Here is a 25,452-nt window from a genome sequence, read left to right as displayed (position 1 = left end):
TAACCTAATCAGTCTATCCTATTTTGAATGGAGTAAGTTTCTGGGTGGTAACTATAGATAGGTGGAGTGTGGCTAGAGGAGGTGAGTCACTCACTGCTGGTGTGCCCTGGAAGGGTCCATCTTCTCTGAAGCCCCTTCCTCTCTTTCTACCTCTTGGCTACCATAAATGGAGCAGCACTCCTCCATGATGCCCTTCCACCATGATGTTCTGCCTTATCTTGGGCTCAGAGTAATAGAATCAGCCCACTATGGACTGAATCTCTGAAAACATAGCTCAAAATTTTTTCTTCTCTAAGTTGCCCTTGTCAGGTAATTTTTTTTCATAATAAGAAAGAGCTAACACAAAGGGTTTACATATGGAAAATAAATGTAGACATTCTAAGGAAGTAGAAAGGGAAATAACACACACAGGATAGTTCAAACACTTTGGAAAGCTGAAAAGTGGATGTGGTAGTGTCCTAAGAAATACCACTTTTTCACTTTCTTCCTGAAAACTGCAGATTTCAAGCCTATTTGTAATATGAGGAGATAAATGATTAGATACGTGTGTATGACTTCAGCGTAGATTAAATTTACTACATATTCAATATCCAGGTATGACCCATCAGTATGCGAGTTTCTCCTCCCCTTCCATTGTGATCTGGGGGCTGTGTGTGACTCATCACAAGATGGAAGGGTGGGTACCTAAGTTGCTTAGAAAAACGCTGCCTAGCTCACATTGAAATGTCATGTGAAAAACTGCAAACAAATGTGAAGAAGGTAGATTTATGCATTCTTTTTAATTTTTAAAATTTGTTCTAATTAGCTGTACATGATAGTAGAATGCATTTACACAATTTGATAGATCATACATAAACGAAGTGTGATGTCTCTTTTTCTGATTATACAAACTGTAGAATTACATTGCTCATGTAGTCATATATGTACATGAGGTACATAAGGTCTGTTTCACTCTACTATCCTTCCTACCCCCATACTCCTTCCCCTCCTTTTACTCCCCTCTAGGATTTATGCATTCTTAACACAGACATACATATGAGAGAGAGAGAGAGAGAGAGAGAGAGAGAGAGAACAAAAAAGAAAATGGTAACTCTGTGAGGTGATTGATATACTAAATAATTGTGGTGACTATTTTCATTGCAGATATATATCAAGTTGTATACCTTAAATATATGTAATTTTATTTGCCTATTGTACCTCAACAAAGCTGAAAAATTTTACTCTATGGAACTATCATATACATAAATAATTGTTTTTAACCTCAGCATACTTTGGGTAACCATAATAACAACTAAAATACATGACATTGCCATGGTGGTTAGGCAGAAGTGGAAAAGAGAGAGAAACTAGAGGTTGAGAAGTTGAGGGGCTCTAGAATGGTCTGGAAAAATATTTGATAAAACTGTGCCCTGATATAATTATCAAGCAAGTCAAGTGCTACTGAGTTCACCGCTCTAGGAGAGGAAGTTATAAGATAGAACATAAGCAGTACAGGTGAGTTGCTAGTAGCTGCCTTTGGCAAGATATTCCAAAATAAGACAAGCTCAGAAAGAGTTGGTGAAATTAAAAAGAAATAGAGCCCACTGGAAGATAAAAGCCAAGTACCAGAGTAAAAATGGTAAATGGAAAAAATAAATCTGCATATTACACATTGAGAACAGTATATAAATCCTACTGGATTTTCTATAAGCTGGAAGTTAGACATATACACCCCTCTGACCTGTGATAGAATATTTAAGATAGTTATCTATGTGTGTTAAGGATTGTTGGCAATGTGATTCTTTGACAAAAATCCATTCTGCCACATGATTTTGTTACTGTATCCCCATTGATGTATGGGTCACACCCATACACAGCAAGCTTTCAATCAGACTCCAATGAAAAGATGATTCAAAACATAGAAAAAGGAAATCAGAGGAAACAGAAACAGTAAGGAAAAGAGCCAAAGAACTAAAATAGTACCAAACAAACAAATAAAACAATTCAAGAAATAAAGCAAACAAACAACAAAAAAGCAAGCATGTACTTTATATATTCAGAATGCTAAAAATAGATATTTGAGAAATAAAACAACAGTAGAATGTCATGAATAATCAACAAAGAAGAAAGAGCCCTTAAAAATGACAGGTGAAATTTTAAAAAATTAATAGAAAATATGAAGGATAATGGTAAGACAATATCTCATCAAGTTGAAAAAAGATAAAATGTTGATCAATAGGCAAAGAACAAGAAGAAAAAGCTTAAAAAAAAGAGCAAGAAGAAAAAAATTAAAAGGTCAGTTTGGGAAGCTCAATTCCCAACTAACAAAAATAGAGATAAGAGGAAGCAAATTATCAAATAACTGGTAACACTCCCTAAAACTGGGAGTCAAAAACTTCACACTGAAAAAGTTCACAAAGAGCACATCATTATGAATAATCATGAGAGTATTAACAATTATCTCCATATAGAAGAGCATTCTCATGAATTAAAAAAATGATAAAAATAACATTTGTTATTGAGGGAAAACAATGTAACTACAAAGAAATAGGAATCAAAATATCAATGAAAGTCTAAAAAATCACAAAAATGCGTTCAAAATTCGGAGTGAAAATGATTTTTAACCTTCACTTGTATATCTAACCAAGCTTCCAATTTGGTGGAAATGTTGAATAATGATAATTTCATACTTCAAGCTCTTAAGAAATTCACCTTCTATGTACCCATGACCTATAAAGATAAATCTACAAAAGGAGGGAAACTTATCCCAAACACAGGGAGGTCAACGAAGGAAAGATGTGGAAGAAATTCCAGAGTTGACAGCTTAGGGAAGATCACTGTGTATAAATTCAACAGTGATAGAGTCCATAATGGAGCAGAAGATGGAAGTCTCCATCTGAGAGGTCAGGAAATGCAATGAAACCTGTAGGTTGAACTTTACCTACAACACTTCACTTTGCGCGAAGAAATGTTATCCTGTTCATAATAGTTAAACCAACCTTATGTATTATCTTATGAATTGTGTATCATGTATGTAGTAGCGTTCATTGGTACAAAGTGCTTGCTGGGGCCATAACAATCTCATAAGAATTATATCACATCCCAATACGTGTGATGTCTACCCAAGAATCGTGCTTCATTTAGCATATGGACTATTACTGTCTGTGTCTGATACACTCACTTTTAGCTATCTTGTAATGACAGAGTACTCCAGAATGTGGTAGTGTGTTTGTTTTTAAATGTCTACAATCTTTTCTGCAAAATGATAGAGTTCTGGAGTTCTTGGTTAAGTTTTATGCTCACAAACATGACATGGCTGCACGGGAAGCATCATGGCATATAAACAAGGGATTGTGGTTGAAAGAAACACGTGGTCATCTTGCTCTGTTTAAGGGAATACCATATGAACACAGCAAAGTCAATTCACAGGGTCTAAGATCTTTATCAAAGGAAATTGGTGAGGTATGGCTGGCAGACTAGAGGGAAGAAGCAAAAATTTCCCTCTATCTCCATGGACAGCACTCAGGGACATGGAATGACACCTTGTGGGGTCCCAGGGAGACCTGTACTGGCTCTTCCAGAGCACATACTTTCAGTCCTGCACTCATCTGAAGTGCTGGGTACAGCTTCCCTGAGAACAGCTAATCATTATTAATTCCTTTAGAATTCATTGCAATAACATCAATCATAGAGAACTCATTCGGTATTAATATGGATGTAATGTGAAAATGAATAATGCACACAGGAGTTTTTATATTCCTATTTTAGAAAAATAGTTATGAACAATGTATTTCTCTTTCCATTGTCAAATCAGCACCTCTGAGAGGTTTTCTATCAATTACCTTCATCATCATTCCAGTTGAAATCTTGTCAGAGCAAACATATTTCAAAGGATTATATCCAACTCCATTACAGCATTTCTGGCTCTTTGGAATAAGTTCAGTTTCACAGCATTTTACTGGCACTGGGTCATTCTTTTTAACATGTGCTTTAGACTCTCCACTGGAAGCTGAGCAGCATATGGTATCTGACATATTCACATAATCCTGCCCACAACAGAACATCCCTGCAACAATAAAATGTTATATATGAATATGAAATAAAAAAAAGGGAAGAAAACTGAGGCTGCTATAAAGTTTGATATAAAAATGTCAGACTCGGGCAGTTTCAGAAATGGTGCAATCCTAAGGTAGCATTTCCCTACCAAGGTGATTTAAGTGTGCAGTGAGGGTCCTTCTTACCAAGAGCACTAGACACTAATTAGGAAAAGAACACACAAGAGGAACTGTTCGGAAATCATTCAGCTGGGCCAGACTTCGCCTGTGCTCTATAAAAAAAGATCGGATTTCTGTCATGAAAACTGCCTGCCCATTTTGTGATGATAACATCTTGTTGCAGAAGAAGGTTAGTTATATTATAGAGACTCAGAGAAAGCTCTAGAAATTCACAAGGGAGAACAGGTTTCCCAGGCACTCTGGGATAAGTGGAAAAACAATGGCATCCTGGATGTGGGAGCCCTTTGTAGAAGCCTTGCAAGCTTTGGCCTGTCTTTGTCTAGGATACACATATGTGTCTAACTCTAATAGGAGTAACGGTAGCCATTCTTTCTCCACGACTGGAATTTAGCATCTAAAACCAGCGGAGTATATTTGATGATCAGGTGATCCAAACAGACACTGCTTTTTCTACTCTCACTCTGTTCTAGACATCTCAATAGAGATGGTTGAGAGGTTGCGTGTAGCAACGGAAAGATCTTACAGGGGAGATCATCAATTCCCACATTTCCATGAAAGACACAAGTACCTGAGATACCAGAAGTCTCTTTCTTCTCACCAAATTCAACTTAATTGTCTGTGTTCACGTAACTTATATGTTACCGTAAGGGAAATATAGCAGAAATTTAGATGTGAAAAACATGAGTAAATAAACAACACTATAGAGTCATATTAAGCTAATAATTAAGGTGCCTAAAGATTCCACATCAGTGCTATCATATTAGAATTTATATCTGGGCATATAGTAGCACAATGTGATGAAAGATCTATTTTAATTAGAATTTTTTATTTATTATTAGTACCAACTGATAACATAAAGAACCTTAAATTTAAAGTGCCCTGGGGTTCTGAATTATTTAATCAGGCCCTGTACAAATAACTACACTATGAGCCACACTCCTAATATTAATATACCATGAAGCTGTAAATGCTTTTTTCTGTTTACTGAAAGCAGATACTGGTTTGGCATATTCTTTAAGACAGAAGTTTATTTATACATTGACCTTCTCATTGATTTTTTCCCCTTTAAAAATATTTCACAATATTTAAAAATTTTATTTATGATTAACAATATACATTGATCATAACAGAGTTTTGACATTCCATGTTTATCTAAATGTGGCAAGCCTTTGAAATAACTGGTTTATAAAAATAAACTGTTTTAATACTTTTTTATTGTTTTACCATTTCCAGGAAAAGTTCTCTTAATAAAATATGTATAGTTGGGCTATCACTCAATACAGAATCCTAATTATAGTGGGCAGAAATATGTGTATATACATGCACAGATACATAAAAAACATACATGTATGTACAAGCACGCAAAATAAAAACAAAAATTCACAGATTCAAGTTCCGTTTGAACATTTTTCTGCTGCCTTCTGATCAGGTACTTAAATATAGCCTTGGTTCTTGACCGTCATTTTTTTCCTCTGGTAATTTTCTCAAACCTATTCCTGTTTCTATTTTAAAGAGCAATCAAAATCTGAAAACTGGCCTTTTAGGGAGCAGAATACATTTCCCCCCTCTACTCCCAAATTACTTCAAGGTTTCACCATATTTTAAGTATGAAATCAAAATGCAGACATTGACCTAATTCAAAACTCCTAATCAGTCATCTGATCGCTCTGAGGGAATTTTGACAGGTCAACTAAAATTTTGATAATGAACTGTTTTTACACTAGAATAGAAAGAAAAAAAGGATGCTTTCTTTCACAAAGAGCTTTACCTTTGTTTTACCGAATTGAAATTTCAGCCAAGATTTCACTCACATAACAAGAAGTGACTCCCTTTCTAGTTTCTTTGGTAAACCATTACTTCTTTAATTATTATCAACCTTGTTCCAGTGTGATAAATTGCTAATTACTTAATACCCTAATCAGCGTTCATTCTTTGCACAGATAAACTGTGACAGTGCCATTAATTTAAATAGTAATTTCACTTAATGGCCAGAACGGCACACCAGATTTTTATGCAGCATTTTCTGAAGACTGCATCCATCACTACAACATTCTGACATAAAGATGTCTGACGTGCACTAACTCACTTAGGGAGAGCAGATGTTGCAGAGCAGAGTTTGGTAGTAATTCCCATAGTGCATCACTTCAGCATGAATGAGCTGCAAATTCAGAGACAGACAATCTTCTGAAACTGCATTGCAATAACTTTTGACCCCTACCTAATTTATCACATGGAGCACTTGACTTTTGAACTTTGACACACAGAATGCACAATTCTAAATATGCCCAAAGAAAAACAAAATAGGTCATGCATTATTGATGGATTGGTCCATTCTTTCAGAGGCTCTTCATTAAATTTGTACAAAGGTGGAGAGTTCCTTTGAACAAGATGTAGATGTTATTAAAGTGGCACTGTATACATTGAACTTGTAGTTGTTTATTTTTCAGATCAAACAGCATATATTGCCTTTCCAAACTGCATGTATAGCCAATGGATGGCTTCCACTGCATTGGATACAACTGAAAAAACTGTGGAGAGGAGACTTTTTGACTCACATTATCATGGATACTTCAAATACATTACCAGCACCTATTTAATGTCCAGACTGACAAGGAAATTATTAATAACCATATGAGCCTGATGAATTTATAAGCAATTTAATTTGCAAAACTACTACCCCATTTTTCTAAAAGAAGACCAATACTACCCATAATGCATTTGAGGTAAAAATAGTATGGTAGTAAAAACCAGTCTAGAATATGACAAATCATTGTGGAACTCTGAGACTGATCATGGAAGAGAACACATTTTAAGTCAAGAGATTTTACACTTTTAGGTGCAGGAAAAAAAATGTTTGCAATTAGTCATTCTTGGAACAAACTTAAAAATTAGTAGCAGTGAAGGAAAAAAATTCATGCTAATCTTCACCAGTAGATGGCTCTATGAATACCACCACAAAACTGGGAAAGAAGGGGTAGGTAAAAATACTCCCCCAAATCACTGCAATATATTTTATAGCATTTAAGTTGTGCTTAAAAAAACAAAAAACAAAAAAAAAAAAAAACAAAAAACAAAACTCTTCATATTATGAAAAAATTCCTGAGAAACAGTCTTGCGATATGATTCTTACGCCATGGATTTCTGTGGTTCTACCTCCCTCTTTGCAAAGTTCCCAAATTCCATCTTAATGAAATATTCATATTACTCATGGTAGTCATTCATTCTACTGAAGTCAGAGTTCAGGACATGGAAACTCAATGTTCTATTCTGAAACAGTTTCAATCTAGAGTTTCATGTCAAATAAGGGAATATATTCCAAAGGCATGTACTGATCAGTTTCCCATGGCTAACAGAAAATCCTATCCTCCTTTAGTGATAGAGTAGCTTTAATTTTAATCTTTTAATATTAACAGATATGTCAAATCTAACCAAAGATTAATGGCAATGATAAAGCCATATAAACAAACATGAAGGAAAAAATGAATAATAAAGAGGCTTCAAAGTATGTAAAGAAAATGGTTAAGAATACATATCCACTGAAATGACGAACATGACTTTCATCCCGAGATACCTGTATAACACTCCTACACAACTCATCTGCCCAGAGAGAGCACTAAAAACATAAACGCTACCCTAGCACTTCTGTTCCAACAGCATCTGTTAATTCACTCCATTTATAAAATACATATTGACAAAGACAACTGAACTGGGACCAGGGAGATTTGATTTGGTGTGAGAAAGTCAATTCAATGTGATTTTGTTAAAGGGCTCCTGCAGGCAAATAAAAGAGTTTAAGTAATAAAGTACATAAAGAGATGTTTTATGAGCCAACCTCATCGTGTGGCAGGCACACAATGCCAGGCAGTGAGAGGCCAGACTTAGGAGCAATATTAGAAGATAGGAGTCCTTGTGTCGCAGGTATGGGGTGTGGCTAGGTTGAGGAGAAAAGGGGACATGTGGATATTCTGGAAGGTCATTAAGATCACAGTCATTAGGCACCAGCAACAGCAAAGAAATGAAAAAGACATGCAGAACCTGTCTGTTTTCAGTGAAAACTGCAGGAAGGTCAAGAGAATGAAAAGATAAATTTTCCCTTTTTAAAAAGCATTATTCCTCCAGTCCTCCAGCTTATTAATATTGGTGGAACTGTGAATAGTCATAAAAAATTCTAGAGCTAAGTTTGATTCACAGGAGTTGAGGAATGCCACGGTTTCTTTAAGAAACATTCCCTGGCATCAAATATTGTTATGGTGTAGATATGTGCTGTCACCCAAAAGCTCATGTGTAAGACAAGGCAAGAAGGTTTAGAGGTGGGATGACTGGGTTATGACAGCTTTAACCTAATCAGTGCATTCACCCCTGATAGGGATTGAGTGGTAACTGAAGGCAGGTGAAGTGTGGCTGGAGGAGGTGAGTCATTGGGGGTGTGCCTTTGGGGTATTATTTTGTCCTTCTTGAGCAGAGCTCTCTTTCTGCTTACTGGTGGACTGAGATCTTTGAAACCATGAGCCCCCAAATAAAACTTTCCTCCTCTAAATCGTCAGGTCTTTTGGTCACAACAGAGAAAAGTTGACTAAAACACATATCATATTGAAGCAAATAAAGGAGTGATTCTGAAATTTGGGTCCATGGATAGAATTCAAGGGTGTAAAAATCAAGGCAAAATTTTGTGTGTTGTCTATGTATTTTTTTTTTTTTTTTGAAGTCAGGTTTTGAAATTTTCCAAAGATTCTCAAGGAGTAATAATTAAGAATCCTTGTTCCTAGTGGACAGTAAACTCTACTTGTTAGTATAGGTGCAATTTATTTTAAGGCAATAGTGCTCAGACTTCTCTTTTCTTCTCCTTCCCATTCATTCTGCCATTCCAAATTTAATTAATCTCCTTAAATCACAGTTCTTATAATCATAATGACTCTTCCTGGAGTACTAAATAATGCACAAATCCTATGACTTGCTCAGATTTATTTCCTACTATTTCTTTAGGCAGGGCGTATACCTCACATAAGCTAGTGTTCACTGCCATTTGGTTATTGTGCAGATTGTTCATTTCACACTTCAGATCAAGCCACTCCTCTCTGAATCCTACTCAGTGCTTGATATTCCAGTCCAATGGAACAACCCACATTTAACTTTCTTTATCACCTTGACTGTAGTGATCTTTCATTCTCAAGAATGTACATGTATTTTGGTTCCTCTTAGGCTGTGCATAATCCTATATATATTTTTCTCCTTGATTAGATTTTACGTCCTTGAAGATAAAACTGGAATCATAGCCATTTTTACACTCACAAAGCATCAAGAATATCTTGAATATAGGCTCTACATGATACATATTTATTGAATGAATTAATATGGCAATGGACAAATTTTTAAAAGTTACAGATGAACAAAGACAATGAAATGAGACATTTTGCTCCCCTTTTTGAACTCTGACCTATTGCAGTACTAAGGAAGCAACACTTTTGCATCCTCACTGCTACTGCATTAGCTACTTCATTTAAAAGAGGAGGAAATACTCAACAGATTAGTCATAAGTATGACCAAGTGTCATGATTTTCTGGTATACATTACTATGCCTTTAATGCAGTGGTTCTCAAATTTTGGCCTCTGAACACCTTTATAGTCTTAAAAATTATTGAAGACCCCAAATAGCCATTGTTTATATAGATTATATCGGTTGATACTTACCATCTTAGAATTAAATTTAATTTGGAAATATGTATTTATTAATTCATTTAAAATTAGCAATATAATAAATCCATAACGAATATATTTATGGAAGTAAACATATTTTCCACACTGAAAAATTAGTGAGCAAAATGACATTGCATACATTTTTGCAAGCCCTTATAATGTCTTATACAGTAGGAAGTAACTGAATTTTCATGTCTGCTTTTGCATTCTATCTACTGCAATATCCCATGTCACATAACCTCTGGAAAACTCCACTATGCTCTCAAGAGGGAATGGGAGTTAAAAAGGTATAAAATGGCATTTTATGAAAATACTTTTAATCTTACAGACCACCTGAAAAAGTCTTGGAGACTACCATGATTCCCAGAGCAATACTTCAAGTGCCACTACCTTAGACTGTAGCTTTTATACATAGTAAGTACCTTTTCATTTAACTTTTGCAAGTATTCGGTGTGCATGCAAACTTTATAATGTCTTTTTTTTTTCCTGGTCATTCATTAAATGTTTGCCACTTGCTGGTTATGTTATATTGGGCCTGCTCATCAGACAAAATGAATATTTGTTTTTTGTTAGATAGTATCCAATGTTTGTCCAGGTATCAGATTACTTAAGGGGGTCTACAGCATAGACTCTCTATTCAATTGGATGGAGTTAGAACCTTTTATTAGTCATAGTGGCAAAAGATTTAAGAGCAAAACTCCAGCTTTCCTTGTATTTAGGTGTCAACAGATTGTTGACTTCTAGTTGATGGAATGTTAATACAAATGCTTGCTACTTCTAGACCTGGTCAACACAAACTCCTACATGTGTTATTCTCTGCTCTTTTCCCCTCCTGGCTATAGGAAAGGCCACAATCTCAGGTGGACTTGGAAACTAACTGTTGAATGTCTACTTAGATTTCAAAAATGCCTATGATATAAGGACACATATCCCAGAGATAAAGTTAAAAGGGCAAGAGACAGTGGATATAACAAATTCTAGTTAAATATTAAAATCTTTATGAATTTTATAAAAATATATAACCACATTTGCCTCGAATGGGGCTTGTTCAGCAAAAGACTCTGAAGCTTAAGCTTCACTAGGTTCAGGGTAAATCTACCCCATAACCAGTAGGGGGTTGCCTCTCCAGGGCCCTTGTTAGTATGATTACAAGACATTATAATATCTTGATGGAGATGAATTATGAATTCCCTGCTGCCTTCCCATAATTTCTCCTTTTAAAGAAGAATAATATTATGGCATTTGCAAATAAATGGATGGAATTAGAGAATATCATGCAAAGTGAAATAAGCCAATCCCAAAAACGAAAGGCTGAATGTTTTCCCTGATAAGTGGATGATGATATATAATGGGGGTGGGGAGTGGGGAGTGAGAGAAGAATGGAGGAACTTTAGATTATGTAGAAGGAAATGAGAGGGAGTGGGGATATGAAAAATGGTGGAATGAGACAAACATCATTACCCTATGTACATGTTCGATTACATGAATGGTGTGAATCTACATCATGTACAACCATAGAAACAAAATGATATACCCCACATGTGTAAAAAGAAAAATCAGAGTTATCCATAAGTAACAATTTAAATTGATTGTTACAGTATTATTGATAAACATCATTTGCTTGCACATAGTATGTTTCTCTTCTATGTAAAGTTGAAATGAAAACTATTAAGAAAAGCACTTCAATACTAAGAAAACAAAGTCAAAAGAGAAATTATCATTTGGGTTCAGTAGATATATTTATATAATTTAAGTCACCTCCCATAAAAAAATTGTTGTCTTGAATATGCCACTGCAGCTGAAATTTGGAAAGATATAGAATGTGAAAAATTACAGACTCCTAATTTGGATGCACATAAAGGGAATCTTTAGAAAAAGAAAAGTTGGCCAGAAAACCCAATATGAATGGAACAAAGGCTGCAACAATGAAAAATTTAGTGAAATAAAACTATTCTAATATTTTATCATTTTAAATATCATTTTTCTAATATAAAGGAGGGGAATTGTAACAAAATATATTTCAGATCACATTTCAAGTAGCAAACCATTTAAAAGAAAATGACAAATTTAGAATTGAAATAATGCACAGGTCATTTGATTATTGAATAACACAAATTATAAAGAGAAGTAACTCATGAATACTTTGGAAAACATACTTCCTGCTGATTTGCAGATAGGATAGTGACATCTATGATAACTTACAACTCATATGGAAAGAATATCCATGAGATACAGGTCAATAATGTCAACTCAACAAATACTTAAGATAAGTCACTGTGAATCATTTTCAGACCAGAAAATTTAAAATGCCTCAAAATCCTAGAAAGATCCTCAGTAGAGATTTTCCCAAATTAGAAAATAAACCTAAATATTTACACAAAATTATAATAATGATTTATGAAGCTTAAGGCTACTTTAAAAAACTTTATATTCTTTTAAAATTAATTATACCCATGTTACAGGAAAGACTGAATTATCTTTCTGTTCTCCTTTAATTTTAGTAAAAATACCATGGTCATATGACAGGGTTATCCAAGGGCATGTGTTAAGCAGGTCAGGGGGAAAACTGGTAAAGAAATGCCAGGAATTACATAATAAAAATGTGCTATTTTTATGTTTGTGGGATTTTCCAGGGTTTTTTTGTTTTAATATAATTATAATTTTTGTAATTTATGTTCCCATTACAAATAAATATTCATTCTACATCTTATTTTGTCTTCATAATTTAATTTTCTTTTCTTAAAAATATTTCCCCCTAAACTGTATGAATTTTAGGCCTTCAAATTTTAGATTTAAGTATCTTTATGAGTTTGAATAAATTTCTAATATTCACGTCAGTGTCCTCATTTTTATTTTATTTATTATTGTTATTTTTGCCAAGCTAGAGATCAAACCCAGGGCCTTACATATGTTAGACAAGTGCTCTACCACTGAGCTACATCCTCAGCCCTTTTCCTCATTTTGAAAGTGCAAATAATAATAGTACCAATTTTAAGATTGTTTTAAAGATTAATTTTATTAATGACATACAAAACATTGGGACAGATCCTAGTAGAGAGTAAGTACTCATTCAATGATAATGTTTGTTATTATTGTTACTGCTAGCTTCACAAGTATAAGAGAATAAGGAAGTGAAGGAATTATACACAATAATTATACACAATATAATTTGTTAATTTTATATTAATTAATATTTACAAGGAATATATTCTTTTGATCCAGAGTCAATGCATTCTCATGGGCGTTTGTTTTAGGTTTTTTTTTTTTTTTTTTTTTTTTTTTTTGAAGTGTCTAAATGAAGTGCATCAGATAAACACAAGAAATGGGAAATGACATTTTAATTTGTTATACGGTATGTTACTAATTGTTACACTGGATATCAATTAATGTGAGCTCTACTTGTTCTATTTTGAGGGCAAATGTCACCCTCTCTGCTTCTCAGATTCTCCATGTACTGAAAGGTAGAGAAGGGCCCCTTACCTGGGAGGGGACTGTACAGCATGCCCTCCACTTCTCCACCACAGCACTTTAAATCTTTGCTCACAATCTGTCCACCGCAGCATTGCTGGCCATGGCCATCATGGAGGCTCCCAGCACAGCAAATCTGGTTTCCTGAGGTGGAATACGGCATTCTGCCACAGCAGGCATCACCGATGCCAACGGAAACCCGATTGTGCTGTTCATCTGGACAGCATACTTCACCTGTCAATTTAGGACAATAACAATCATTGCATGAATTTTAAAAAAACATGCTAAAACTCACAATTAAGGTCTATCACAATCATATTGAAGAGTCCAACTGATTGTCAGAAACTACAAAGCATACCATTATATTGGAGTTGCAAAATCTCAAAATATCTCCAAAATTTTTGTGTCAAGATAAGATATATAAACAAACATATATATATATATATATGTCTGTTCACAAATACCAATTTAGAGGTTAGACTCTGTTATCTCTTTCCTTTTCCCTTAAAAATAAACACATAGGTCTAGTGATATGGGTTACATTACAGAAAAAACAATGCCTTTTCTCATTAGTGTAAGTTTTTAAAAAGTGAAATGAATTTAGAAACTAACTATAGATAAATTTGTATTGCCCATGACAACATCAATGTAACCAAACAAAATACTTCCAAAGGAGCATCACTTAAGTAAGTGGAGGTAAAATCACTATGTTCAAATCAGCACATTCACAATTTGCTGGACCATGGCAGACACTGAATATCACTAATCAAAAGATCCAAAGAGGGTTTAAATAGTCTAAATTTCAACAGTCAGCTTTATTTAGTTAGTTATGAAGAGATCTCAAAAAGATAAGAAAACTCAAAAGATTTTAAAATTTGCTCCCTTTAACAAAATCTTAGAAAGAACTAACAAAACTTGGAGGATCTAAAAACCAACACATCATCCCTCTTCCATTTCATGACCCAACTCTGGTTGGCCTCTGTCTTGATCTTCAAACCTTGATTTCCTCCTGTTCCAACCTTCCTCCTCCTTTTCCTCTTGCCCCTTCAACTGTTCTTCCTTCCTTTCCTCTACTATCCCTTAAAACATTTTCCTGCCTTGGCAATATTCCTTCAGTACATTTTATAAGGTAAATGAGTTGATAACCAACCTGGCAGGTTGTATAGCTTTAAACAATGGTTTATATTAAATTTGTATAACATAATTAAAGACTTTCTAAGAAAAGCCACAAGTTCACTAAGAATTAAGGATTGCCTCTTTATGTATAGTCCTGAACTTCCTGTTCTCTATTAATTAGTTCATCTCCTTGTTCTGGATATACTACAACTTGGTTAGTAGAAGCAAGAGGTGAACTGTTTACCAAAGCAGTATAGGAAATATGGGACAGTACTCAACTATGGATACATAAATAGAGTATAAAAATAGGACAAGAACTCTTAGCAGCTATCCCTGAGGTCTTTCCTGTCTAAATTCATTGCTCAAATATTTGTCCCACTAGATAAAATGGATAAATTACTAGCAACACAAACCTCCCAAGACTGAATCATGAATAAACAAAATATAAACAGACCCGTAAATGGTGAAAAGATTGAGTAAGTTACCAAAAATTTCCCGACAAAGAAAAACTCTGGTCCCTATAACTTCCCTTATGAATTATATCAAACCTTTAAAGAAGAATAAATATCACTAATCTTTCTCAAACTCTTCCTAAAAACAGAAGAACAGTGAATACTTCCTTACTCTGCTATGAGGGCTGCAGTACCTTGATACTAAAATCAGACAGATACTACAAGAAAAGAAAACTGCAGACCAGTATTCCTTATGAATATTGGTGCAGAACTGAACAAAAATAGTAGCAAACTGAACTTAATACATTATATAATATGTCCAACTAGGATTTATTCTTGGAATAGAAAAAGGTGTCAATATATAAAGATCAATCAATGTAACACACCATAATGAAAGAGTAAAGAAAAAAAAAATCATGGTCAGGGTGTTAAAATGGCATTTAATGAAATTCAACCCTTTTTATTATAAAAATACTGAAGAAAATAGGGATAGAAGGAAACTACCTCAACACAATAAGGAGCCTATATATATATATATAACCCAAATCTTCAGATAACATTTTACTCAATAGTGAAATACTGAAAGCTTTTCCTCTGAAAGAAGAGAAGGATGCTGTTTTTCACCACTGCTATTCAACATACCAATGGATATTAAGCTAGAGCAATGAGAAAAGAGAAAGAAATAAAAGATATCCAAATTGAACTGAAAGAGGCAAAGCTACTTCTGTTCTCAGACAACATGACCTTATATGTGGAAAACCCTAAAGATTTCACAAGAAAATCCTTTAGAACTAATAAATGAATTCAGCCAATTACAAAATCGACACAAAAATCAGGAAGGTTTCTACATCCTAAGAATTAACAATCTGAAAAAAGTATCATTTGTAATAATACAAAAACTACTTAATGAACTTTACTAAGTGGATTTGCATATTAAGAAACTATAAGATGTTGCTGAAAACAATTAAGGAAGAATGAATTAAATGGAAGAACATCCCATGTTCATGGATTGTGAGGCTTGATATTGTTAAGGTTCCACTATTACCCCAGATGATCTGCACATTCAATGCAAGCCCTGTCAAAATTCTGATGCTTCTTTTAGAAATACAGAAATCCATCCTAAAATTCATATTTAATCTCAGGGGATTCTAAATAGCTATAACAATATTGAATAAGAAGAACAAAACTGTATGTCTCCCACTTTCTGATTTCAAAACTTAGTGCAAAGATATTATAAACAAAATAGTGTGGTACTGGTGTAAAGATGATATATAGACCAATGAAAGAGAGAACCTGGAAGTAAACCCTCAAATGTATAGTTAAATCATTTTCAACAAGTGTGCCAAAACCATTCTATAGAGGAAGGAACTGTTTTTGTGTGTGTGTGTGTGTGTGTGTGTGTGTGTGTGTGTGTTTGTTTTGTTGTTGCTTTGTTTTGTTTTGTTTTTTACAAACAGTGTTGGGAAAACTGATATTCCAATACAAAATAAACAGGTTGAACCCTGACTTTATACCAGACACTACAAAAATGAACTCAAAATGTATCAAAGATCTAGACAGAAAAGCTCTTTTTTAGAATTTCTTCAAAGAAAATGGAAAAGAGGGAAAGCTTCAGTACATTGAGTTTGGAAATGATTTATTAGACATCAAAAGCATAGGCAATAAAAACTGGATAAATGGACTTCATCAAAATTAAAAACTTTTATGCTATCAAAGAACAGTAACAACAAAGTAAAAAGGCAACACAGAGAAGAAAATATTTCAAAATTTTATATCTGATAAGGGATAGTCTCAGTCCATTTTCTGAACTACAACAAAATATCTGAGGCTGTGCAATTTATAAATGGGATTATTTATCTCATACTTCTGGAGGTTTGAGAACATAGCACCAACATCTGCTCAGCTTTGATAGGGGTCTCATAGTAACTGGCCTTGTGATGGAAAGATGTGTGAGAGGGAGACAGCAGTCATATAGTGAGAGAGGAAATGAGAATTTCAGGGACCAGGCTCAGACAATTTAAAACAACAGAACTAGTTAGTTCTGGCAGTCCCAGGAACTAATTAAAGTTCCATAAGAAATACATGAGTTCCTTCTGAGGTCAGTGCCCAGAATGACCTAGTTACCTTCTACTACATTCCACCTCTCAAAGCTCCCACCAGCTGTCCACATCACCACAGTGAGGACCAAGAGTCCAGCACATGAACCTGTGGGGGGATATACCCAAACCACATGCAAACCACAGCAGGGATTAATATACAGAATACAGAAAAAATTCATACAACTCGACAATATCTAAAAAACAACCCTATTTTAAAAATGAGGACTTGGGTAGATATTTTCCCAAAGAAAGTATAAAAATGGTCAATAAATACATAAAAAGATGTTTGATCTTACTAAGTCAGAGGGGAATGCAAATCAAAGCCACAGTGAAACACCACTTCATACTCATTAGGATAACTATTAACAAAATACAGCTAATAAACGTTGGCAAGGGTATGGAGAAATTGGAACCCTTGTGTATTGCTGTTGAAAATACAAAATGGTGCTTCCCCTCCAGAAGACAGTATGGCAGTTCCTCAAAAAATAAATTAAGCATAAAGTGCTATATAATCCAGCAATTCCACTTTCGGATATATCAAAAGCAGGCATTTGAACAGATATTTGTACACCAATGTTCACTGTGGCTTTATTCACATTAACCTAAAGTGGAAATGATTCAAATGTCTGTTGATGGATAAATGGATAAAAAAGGTGACATCTACATACAATGAAATATTATTCAGACTTAAAAAGGAATGAAATTTTGACATAAGCTACAATATGAATAAACCTTGAAAGAATGATGTTTAGTGAAAGAAGTCAATCACAAAAGGACAAACAGGTGCTTACAATTATATGAGGTACCAAGAGTGGACATATTTATAGAGACAAAAAATGGAATGGTGGCTGCCAGGTGTTGAGGGTAAGGATGAGAAGGGAGTTAGTGCTAGATGAATAATGAGTGTCAGTCTGGACAGAGAAAAGAGTTCTCATGATGGATGGTGGTGATGATTGTGGAACAATGTGAATATATTCAATGTCACTGAACTGTGCATCAAAAAACTGTTCACATGGTAATTTTTACTTATACGTATTCTCCCACAATTAAAAAATCCAGTCTTATAAACGGGAAAAAAAAATAAATCTGTACCTGGTTTCAGAGACCCCTTAACTACTACCTTCCAAGAACACTCCAGTCTCATCAGGGGTGAAGAAGATATCTCAGCTTGCCAGAAAATAGATGATATATTTTATACTATCCCTGCTTCGGAAATTATAACTGCTTGCTGAGCACATGAATACTATGATTCAGAAAAAGAAAAAAAATCAGGCTAAATTAGTGGCTTCTCAGATTAAACAATTAGATAAAGATGAGAACAAAGACACCTCTGTATCTAGTCCACACACAAAGCAAAAATCAATATATTAATAGGAAAAAGGGTCCTGGAGAATATTTGTTCTGCTTTAGGTAGAAAGATAGAATGGAAAAATGAAAAGGACAAACTCAATGAATGTAGCTGCTTTGGTCTAACCATAACTGGCCTTGACATAACTGACCTTGACATTGACATAAAGAAGAAATTTGCATTAAATTGTAAAAATTGGTGGTTTTGGAGCTCCTTCCTTGTGAATGAGTTAATGCTGTTGTCTTAAGAATGACTGGTTGCTGTGCGAATTGGTTACTGATAGCCCAGTTCCACACCTGATAGAAAGGATGAGTTCAGCCCAATTTTTGCCCCTCCTTCAAATTTCTACAGCATGCATTCTTGCTTCTGCCTTTTGCATGGGATTATGCACCCTGAAGTTTCTTGCCAGATGCTGGTGCCAGGCCCTTGGACTTCCCAGTTTCCAGAATCATGAGCCAAATAAGCTTCTATTGTTTATAATTACTTAAAATAAAATACAGTGGTATTTTATTACAGCCACAGAAAATAGATTGTGACAGTATCTAATTGATACTGTGTGTATAACATCAACCATAAACCCTACTACTTTTTCACCATTCCTTCCTAGGTATAACCACAATGGCTCAGTGGTAGAAATCTCAAATAACTCTCAGATTCTGCTTTTGTATTTCTTTGCTCTCTCTTGTTATCACACTTTTTTTTTTTTTTTTTTTTTTGGCTTAATAATTCCATTCCAGTGCATCCACTGGGAGGAAATCCACTTTGTAAATGAGATGCCAGGATTAAATGTGAACCCCAAATCTCCTTTCTGCAACTGCCAGGAAAAAATCCCAGGTCAGTAATTTGGTGCTGGCAAAGATTGATTATCCACAATACCTGATGTCTTTCTGACCAACATCTGAGATCTGAAATCTGTTTCCAAGAGCCTCTAGGGAAAAGACTTTTCATGTGTGGGATTCATAGAAGAGGCTAAACCCTTAAAAGTCTCTTATCAGTCTGCTTCTGCTCTTAAAACTGGCCTAAAACCTACTTGGGGAAAAAAAAAAAAAAATGAAGCTGCATAACTGTGATGCATTGTATGCACATAGTTCTGGAAAGGACTCCTTATCCCCTGTACTAGCCCTTGTAATACTCTGTTCATTCCATCAAAATGATAAATGACTTGTGTGCCACTTTGTACAAGATTTAAGGGCCATTAACAAGATTGTGCTTCCTCACTTCCCTATAGTTCCCAACCGAATACCATCCTATCTCCAATCCCTGAGGCAGCTGCTTAATTTAGAGTAGTGGATCTATGCTCAGAATCTTCTCTTGCATTCACACTCACAGTATCTTTTTACATTCGTTTGTGACTTTCATAGCCCAAGTATTTAGAGAAGTATCTTCTTAATTGTTACAGTTATCAATTATACCTTTAGTGTGGTAAATAGAATATGACCTCCTAGAGATGCCTACCTTGTAAACCCTGGGGCCTGTGACTGTGTCATATCATGTGCAAAGGGGAATTAAGAGAGCACATGGGATTACGTTTGATGAAATGATGTGAGAAAGCATTGATTATCCATTGCTGGTATGAAAGATGGAAAAGGGTCATGAGCCAAAGGATGTGGGTAGCCCCAAGAAGGTAGTAAAGGCAAGAAGATGCATTCTTTCCTCCGATGGGGAACGTAGTGCTGCTGACACAGTGATTTTAGTTCAGTGAGATCCAATTTGAACTTTTGACCTTGTGAAATATGAGATAATAAATGTTGTGATGTTTTTAGCCACAACATTTGTGGCAATTTAGTAATAACCAAAACGTCTTGGCAGTAATATGAAACTAATAGACTGAGAGATATTTGATTTCCTTTATAAGATTTATTCCACTCACACAGTATGTGGGTGAACTTTTGTTATGTTTCCAGGATAGTGCAAGGAAATTGGTTCCCTCTAGTTTTCAACAGGGATGCTAACAAAGGAACACAAAGTCTCCCAACATCTCTTTGCCAGAAGAAAGCACATGTTAGGGCCTAGAGTCTAAGCTGCAATGTTATGCAAATTGGAAAATCTCTTTCTCCTTAAAGGTTAGAAGGTATTCATAACTTTCCCAGGTCCCACTGCCACAGGTTAGAGGATTGCTTAGTCTCAGAGAATCAGTAGGATGTTTGGTTTCACAGCATCTCAGTGGCAGTTTGACTTGCCATTCTTAGCTTTTGTGAACTGGTTGCCCTTTTATGTGACCTAATGAAAGTGAAAACTCCAGAGTCTTTGGCAGGATTCATTGCAAACTCTCTTTTGTCAATTGAGGCAAACTTGTAACCCCCTTACTCTTCTGCTCCCCAATTACATCAAACCTTTCTTTCTGTTAGTACATGAGAGCTGATAAATTTGTAGATTCTAACTCACCAGCTCAAAGGACACAGGAGACATTAGTCTCCCACGAACATTACTAGGTTAAGCTACTCAATGAATGTCAAAAGACTAAGAAGTGAAAGACATGGGATGTGGAGCCAGGTAATTTGACTCTAGAACCCATTTTCATGAATTATTCAACATGAAACCACTGTAACACTATAAAGAATTTTTTCTTTTATTAGAGCACAATTGTATAAAATATTACCTGGAATAAGAAGTCTAGTTTCTGACTAGGACATTTTCGTTTGTTTTTCTTAAATAATTATTTTCCTTGAAATTTTAGTAGAGATATGTTTGCTTTCCTTCTGTTTTACCAACAAAACAGAAAAATGCATTAAATTACATACAACATCAGCACATTACTATATGAAACAATATGCATAAGGGCTCGATGTAGAATCTAATCATGAAAATTCTAGTCTTGACTAGCTGAATGACTAGGTCATGTACATATAAGCCACTTTCTATACTTGTAAAATGGAATTGTGTTCTAAGGCATATTGTTTTTAAAAATATCATCCAGTAAAATTGGCCATTTTGAGTACACACTTCTGTGAGTCAGGATACAACTATCAGCATTTAATATTTGAATCAGGATACAAAAGAGTTTCGTTTTCCAGAAACACTCCAATGTTATCTTTTAATAGTCTCTCTTTTCCCACCCATTATCCTTGACAATCACCAAGTGGTTCTCTGTAACTCTAATTTGTCTTTGAGTATGTCTTACAAATGGAATCTCAGAGTTCGTTGCATTTTGACTCTAGTTTTCTTCACTTTGCATAATCCCTTTTTGGTATTTATCCAGATTTTGTTCCTTTTTATTGCTAGGTAAAATTGCTTTGTACCACAGTTTGCCCATTTACTCCCTTTAGAACTTTTGAATTGTTTTTACTTCTGGGGCATTTATGAATAGAGCAGTCATATACATTCATGGGTAAGTCTTGTGTAAACATGTTTTCATTTCCTCAGGGTAAGTACTCAGGAGGCATTCTCAGTTTTCTTTCAAAATGTGTATTTCTAGAATTCAGGAGACAGTGGACTTAGTCCTTTGTCTTTGAAAGGATTCTATAACATGGTATCTACAAGCTGAAGGGGACTTGAGAATTTTTTCACAGAGGCTAATGAAAGAGGAATCTGATTGCTGTGAACAGTAAATTACTATTTTTCTCATATACATATTTACTTCCTCTGGGTAATAGAGTCTCCTGTTTGGTCTGAAAGGTAGGTGACATCTTTCTTAAATCTTCAAGGCCAAAGTAAACAATGTCCCTCTCTAGTAAATTTTAACATAATCTGTCATATGGTTCAGGTAAGATAGAAATTTCAGGACACAGAGAGAATGTGGAGTCTCTAAAGGAAAACTATTCCTGTTAAAATATAGAATAAATAACTCATTGGCGACTCAAACAACTTATTGTTATGGGGAGCAATTTAAGAACAGACCGATCACCACGGAGAAGTCCAAATTTGAGAGTCTTTATTAAGCTGGCCAGCTGACTGTCTCACACAATGCCCCAAAATGGCTATTGGGAGAACAGCCCCGACCACAGGGTTGTAGGGGTTCTTAGACCAAAAATCACATCAGTCATAAGTGTCTGTTGCTATGATTTGAAATTACAAACTAACATCATGAGATCATCAACAGAGGGGGAAGTGGGTCAAAATGACCCTTACCTAGGTACAAACTAAAGAATGGTTGCTAACATCCACACAATTACTGTTCACATGGTACACTGTTTAGGAGCAATAGGAATCAAAAGAGAGCAATTCTTTACTACATAGGAGTTGCCATTGTATATTATTAAACATGTCACACCAAGTAACTGATGATGGGCACAGAGGTGGGGTGTTCCCATGGGAGAAGCTTATTTCCTACATAACATGGAATCTCAGAGCAAAATGGAGTCTGTTTAGTCATTTCCCTTAGAGTCTGGCCTATAACATTCTCATGGAGTCAGATCTGTCAGCCCATCACACTTATGAGCTGAACCAAGGGGCCTAAGGGACAGAAAAAGACCATAATCCAAGAATACTAAGTGGCCAATAAATTACTTTATAACTTTCCAGTTCCCTGTAAGTTTTCTTGAAAGTAGCAGCATAGGAAGATGGCAACAGAAAGAGATCATTACCTCCATGAGGCTAGGGGATAATTTGATTGGCTCATGACCTTCTGGGCTGATCACCTGATCAACTGCCCAACTGCCAGAGATGTTGATCAGATGACCTGATGGGAAATCCAGATTTGGTCAGTGTTTCCTGTCAGGAGAAAGGCCCAGACTCTTTGAATCATACATATTCCATCTAATTATGTACTTTAATAAAAATTTGACTTGAAGTCATGGCAGTACATCACCCTCTCAAGACGGACTGAATTCTGCTCTTTGAGTGCACACCTTCACCTTTCACTTTCTAATAAAGCTCCTCCTCCTTTTGCCAAAACCTGATGTGTCCTTAAATTCTTTCTGCAACATGGTCAAACACTTAGAAGTTCTAAGTAGACATCTCCTCTGCCTCTGGAGAGATCTCCTTAAACCCCCACTGTCACACAGGGGTGAGGTGGAATCAGTTAATTTGATATCACCTAGGACAGTGGTGGACTTAGAGAAAACACAGGGTACACAACTATAATTGGGAAAGCAATATTTTTTTAAAGAAATGCTCTTTTGAGCATACCAAATATTAATTGGTTTAGATATTTTATCCATATTTTTAAGAATCCCTGAAAATCTTGTTCAGTTACTGACAGAAGAAAAGACTTCATAAAAAAGATGCAGATTATATCAATGAGAAATAAAACGGATTTTTTTTTCTTTCAAAAAAGGGCTATTAGACATAAGATACAAGGATCAGTCACCTTCTCATTAACCTCTCAAAATGAATCTATTTCAGACCAGGCTCGAAAATGTTTTCTCTCTAAAAGCTACCATGCAGTCTAACAGTTAATTGTTATTCTTATCAAAGAATGACCCACATTAACATTTAGTTGGGGTCATTAGCATATTTATAAAAAAATGGGGGGGGGATGAACATTCCTTTCTCTGTTCCTCTTTGTTATGGGGTACTTGGAGGAAAGTCCTGAAGAGAAAAGGAAGTAAATGTTAACCAATATTTCAGACTCATCTACAAATATCAGAATGCCTGTATCTATTGTAGCCTGGAACTGGGAGACAAATGATTGGATTTTAATTACACTTAGATACAAGATGGCTTGGGGTCACTGTGCTTTCTTTCTTGATGCAAACAGCCTTAAACTAGGTAACAAAGACCATGGACTAAGGACAGAGTTCATGAAAGAATTTCTGCATTTCGGTACATTCAGATTGAAGATTGGGACTGAACACTGCCTTTGATTATTCCAGGAGATTGCATTTCTCTTTCTCTTGACACCACGGTAGGCGTTCCAATACTGTGAAAAACGAACTACTCAAAAAGAATCCAAATGTGAGACATGATTAACCATTTGGAAGGTATTAAAATGCTTTAGGTCTGAATAAGCATGTATACCACACATACAGAAATGGAGATTTCAGTACTCTTTGTTTTAAAAATTAGTTATTAAAAAGTTTATATAATATCAATAAGAGACTATGAGTTTCCATGGGTCATTTCATTTTCAGAAAAAAAAAAAAGTGTCAAATTTTATTTTGAAATAGAACAAAAGTAATTCTTAGCTCTAAATCTGACCCTGGTAGGACTGAAAAAGGAGCAGGCCAATCTCTAGAGTCAAATACAGTGTATATGCAACCAAGTAGACCTCATTAATTTTCAGGGACACAGGATGTTTTTCAGCATTTGAATGGTTTGTTGTAAATCATAACATCAAAAATTTAAGTGTGACTTGGAAAAACATGATCGTTTAGTTGCATGCTAGATGTAGAGAAAAGCCTGGTATGGTCTACAGGTTTAAAGTATATAAGAATAGAACTAGAAATATCTATGTCATTTCTGTACTTTTTAAATTTGTAGGGAAGGGAAGATAAGAATTATAAAGGAAAACTCCCTAAATTTAAGCGTTTGGAGAAAATAAAGAATTTGACAGTATTTAACTAGTTGTTAGCAACCAGGAACTACAATATAATAATTATCAATTTTCTACAAAATCCTTATTTCTATCAATGTATTTTCTTACTTGTAAAATCTGGTGAGGAGTTATTCAGCTAAGCAAATATGGTTTGATAATCAGAAACAACAACACTATTAAAAAGACACATTTTTTTCTATGAATTGTAAAGGGAAATAATGAACTTGGAGTGTATTTAATTACCACACCTTCTGTATTTGCTCTAGTGTTTAGCAAAAGAGAAACTGGACAAGAAATTTCTCATTTCACATACCTTGGGTGGATATACAGACATATTTGTACCAAATACAAAGTTAACTGAAAAATCAATGCCTAATTTAACCAGATGTTTGGCATAAATTTCACATTAAACTAGGCATCTCAGAATACTCAGTTTTCCTAAGACATCCCAAAACAGAAAAACAGAAAAAATTAACAAAACAAAACAAAACAAAAAAAACCTTAGCTTTCTTCTATTCTTCCCAGATTCACTTTTTGTACTTTAAGGAAGATATCAATATTCAACTTTGGTAATGGCAAACTATCCATTATTCTCAATGCCTTTTCCAGAATAAATAGAAACTGACAATGGTTTATTACTTATTAA

The 25,452-nt window shown here is 34.9% G+C and overlaps 1 protein-coding gene across 1 annotated transcript in view; it reads right to left on the bottom strand.

The window, feature by feature from the left end:
- The window catches only part of USH2A (usherin), a 777,454-nt gene that overhangs the window by 151,056 nt on the left and 600,946 nt on the right, over positions 1-25,452 (bottom strand). Inside the window, 2 exon segments of the mRNA XM_079107116.1 lie at positions 3,822-4,045; positions 13,389-13,610. Of these exon segments, the coding sequence (XP_078963242.1) occupies positions 3,822-4,045; positions 13,389-13,610 (446 nt within the window).

Source organism: Sciurus vulgaris (genome assembly GCF_902686455.1).
Source record: "Sciurus vulgaris genome assembly, chromosome: 12".
Taxonomy (NCBI): domain Eukaryota; kingdom Metazoa; phylum Chordata; class Mammalia; order Rodentia; family Sciuridae; genus Sciurus; species Sciurus vulgaris.
Note: the sequence above shows the minus strand (reverse complement) of the source record. Positions and strands in the feature narration are given on the sequence as shown.